At 42.7% G+C, this 3,592-nt stretch overlaps 1 protein-coding gene across 1 annotated transcript; it reads left to right on the top strand.

Moving 5' to 3' along the window:
* The first annotated feature begins 1,280 nt into the window (after positions 1–1,280).
* On the top strand, positions 1,281–2,580 carry LOC130547102 (uncharacterized). Its single transcript, XM_057322769.1, has one exon. The coding sequence runs from the start codon at positions 1,602–1,604 to the stop codon at positions 2,469–2,471; it is 870 nt and encodes a 289-aa protein (XP_057178752.1). The 5' UTR covers positions 1,281–1,601; the 3' UTR covers positions 2,472–2,580.
* The last annotated feature ends 1,012 nt before the right edge of the window (positions 2,581–3,592 follow it).

The raw sequence follows: 3,592 nt of genomic DNA, 5'->3' as shown, positions 1-3,592 counted from the left end.
TCGTTTTCTTCGTGATATGACTTTAATCTGAAGTATTTCTGTACGCATCTCTTGTGGATCGGAGCCGCGCTTATCCGCTCATCACGTCTTATTGCGTCTATAAAAAGTTTCCGACTGACAACCTGTCAGACAGAGCATCAGTACCCGGTTGACCCGGTACGTCGGTACTACCGGGTCTTGTGAAAATTAGGTACCGACAACTTTTTTATTTTTAGGTACCGACTTGGACCCGAAGTACCGGTACTTTTGACAACACTAATTGGGACTAAATTGGACATTTTTTATTTAAAAAAACAAACTTGTTCTTACTACTATTATTTTTGCAGTATACTACTAGTACCTCTAACTGTATGTTTATAGATAGATAACTTACTATCTATAGAAAAGGGGCTTAAAGAGTAAGTAGCATCAGATCATGAAAATTACATTTCATGCAGTGTGTTATGTTGCCGTGTTTGAAAATAAGCTGTCTGCCAAGTTGTAAGTCCGAAGGTGTCATGGTCGACTAAGAAACAAGAGACCCAAGTGCGGGAAAACAAGATATTTATTAAATCAGAGTCAATAGTCCACAACAGCTGTCAGCGACCACTCCTGACCGCGGGTCTGGAGAGCAGAGTTCACCGGACAAGAAGACCCCGAAGGGCGTGGTAGATCCAATGCTGGCAACGGTGACCACAACTGGGATGCGGGAGGTAATGTCGACCTGAGTCACCCGAGGTGAGAGCAGTCCGTCCTCGTGGGAATGGAGGTGACAAAGCTGACGGCGTGGAGCGGGTGATGGAAAAGATCGCTCTCCGAGACGCCAACGGGAGCTGTGGAGACAGGAGGCAGGCTACGGAGTGTGAAGGAAACAATACGAACGAATAAAGGGTTCCAGGGTCGTCTGAGACGAGCGTGAGAAAAAAGTCCAATTAACTAGGAACGTGGCAAGACTAGAACTAGAACTGTGACTAAGACAGAGGCTAGACTATAACAAGGTCTTCTAAGAAATACAAAAACTTCAGGCGAGCCGCAGCTACACCTGGGGCAGTCTGATACTGGCAATCCAACATGCAACGGTCAGACAAGACGAAAGACACAGGGGAGAGATAAAGGGACGAAACGAGGCGGGAATAGCGGACAGGTGTGGGGCAATTACTAGAACAAGCGGTCTTAATGAGATGAGTGTCGGCAGGAGTTAGGCCTTGTCCGTGGATTGTTCGTCCCTGTTCCTGTTCGTCCCTGTTCGTCCCTGTTTCCTGCATTGCTTCCTGTTTCCTGCATCGCTGCCGTCAGCTTGTTTGTATCAGTGCTCTTATCACTTCGCTCTAATATTAGTGTATTTTATTTTCGTTAATTATTATTGTCGTTGCTAACTTATCCTGATATCTCAATAACCCTGTTCCTGTTATTTACTTGGAAGAGTCTAAACTAAAAGTGATAGTTAACTTAACGCCGTTAGCATAGCAATAGCGTGATAGCTTGCTTTCTGTTCACACTGTGGAATATCATCTTGCCTCTGGTTTGTCTTGTGTGCTAACTGTTTCTCTTTTTAAGCGAGTATACTACGATCCATCGAGCAACCTTGGTAAGTTGGAATTGCACTTCAAATCCGGTGAGTTATGGCTTCTATTCCTATTATTGTTACTTGCACCTCATGTCATATGTTTAGCTTAGCCTTCTCTGTCAGCTGCGAGGGCTTTATATGCGATAAATGCAGGGAAATAGTTAGGCTGACAGAGAAGATCTTAGAATTAGAGTCTCGCATCCAATCCTTATCTGAGGATAGTAAGAGTTTAACGACGATAGAAAACACTTTGGATGCGAGCAACATTAGCGCACACAGCTCGGTTCCGGTTGAAAATCCTCCGCAGCTGGGAAACTTCGTGACTGTGAGACGGCGTAGTCGCAGGACAAAACATCACTCGACCGTTCCGATTACAGTCTCGAACAGGTTTGCCCCGCTCAGTGACGCACCGACTGAGAAACCTGCTGAAAGTGCCCTAGTTATCGGTGATTCTATTGTTCGGAACGTTAACATAGAGGCACCAGCCACCATAGTCAAATGTTTACCGGGAGCCAGAGCGCCTGACATCAAGTCAAATTTAAATGTGCTGGCTAAGGCTAATCGTAAATTCAGTAAGATTGTCATTCACGTCGGCACAAATGATGTTCGACTCCGTCAATCGGAGATCACAAAAGATAACATTAAAGAGGTGTGTGAGCTCGCAAGCATGATGTCAGACACTGTAATATTCTCTGGCCCCCTCAATGCTTATCGTGGTGATGAGATTTATAGCAGATTATCATCACTAAATGGCTGGTTGTCTGAGTGGTGCCTGCAGAATGATATAGTTTTTATAAATAACTGGAAGAGTTTTGAGGGCAGACCTGACCTGTTGAAACGAGATGGTCTCCATCCCTCCTGGGCTGGGACTTCCATCCTGTCTAGAAATATGGCAAAAAGTCTTAATGCTAATGCTAAAACTTGACTCGCTGGGGCCCAGGTCAGGGAGCAGACAGTATGGCTTAACCAACTGTCTGCTTGCCGTCTCACGTCGCAGAATACACAAAATGTACAACATGTAGTAATCCGTTCTCCCAAACATCACAAAATAGAGACTGTGTCTGTCCCCCGGATTAGCAAACATAAAATAATGCGTAAACCTCTTGAAAGTAATTTAATAAACGTTAAACAAACTAAACATGAACAAAATACAGATAATCAACTGTTACGACTCGGATTGCTAAATATTAGATCTCTCTCTAATAAAGCACTTTTTGTTAACGATATGATAACAGATCATAAAATAGACATGCTCTGTTTGACAGAAACATGGCTAAAACCAGATGATTATATTGCTTTAAATGAATCTGTCCCCCAAGATTATTATTATAAACACGAGCCTCGTCTAAAAGGCAGAGGGGGAGGTGTCGCAGCACTTTACAATAACTCTCTTAGCATTTCCCAGAAGTCGAACTCTAAATATAATTCTTTTGAAGTCATGGTTCTTCATGTTTCAACACCTAATACTAAAGATAAAACACTTTTTAAATTGATTCTAGCTATTGTATATAGGCCTCCAGGGCACCACACAGATTTTATTAAAGAATTTGGTGGGTTCTTATCAGAACTAGTACTGGCCGCAGATAGACTCCTTGTCGTTGGTGACTTTAACATCCACGTAGATAACGTTACAGATGCCTTAGGAATGGCTTTCAAAGACACTCTTAACTCCATGGGCATTAGTCAACATGTGTCAGGACCCACTCACCTTCGTAATCATACTTTAGATTTAATACTGTCTTACGGTATAAATGTGGACGACGTTAAAATCCTTCAGCAGAGTGAAGACATTTCGGATCATTATCTGGTATTATGTTTGCTTCACTGGCCTACGGCTGCAAATAAAACTCATTGTTACAAATATGGTAGAACAATAACTTCAACTACCAAAGATGCGTTTCTCGATAATCTGCCCGAATTGTCTCAAATCATGAGAAATAACGTTGAAGATCTTGACATTACCACTGAAAATTTTAATTCCACCTTCTCGGTAACGCTAGACAAAGTTGCTCCACTACGTTTAAAGAAGATTAAAAATGGCAGCCC

Source organism: Triplophysa rosa, linkage group LG23, assembly GCF_024868665.1.
Source record: "Triplophysa rosa linkage group LG23, Trosa_1v2, whole genome shotgun sequence".
NCBI lineage: Eukaryota > Metazoa > Chordata > Actinopteri > Cypriniformes > Nemacheilidae > Triplophysa > Triplophysa rosa.
The sequence above is the reverse complement of the archived record's forward strand: the minus strand, read 5'-3'. Positions and strand labels throughout refer to the sequence as shown.

What these genes read in the sequence shown, in the direction of transcription:
- LOC130547102 (XM_057322769.1), top strand. Translation starts at nt 1,602, where the DNA reads ATGGCTTCTATTCCTATTATTGTTACTTGCACCTCATGTCATATGTTT.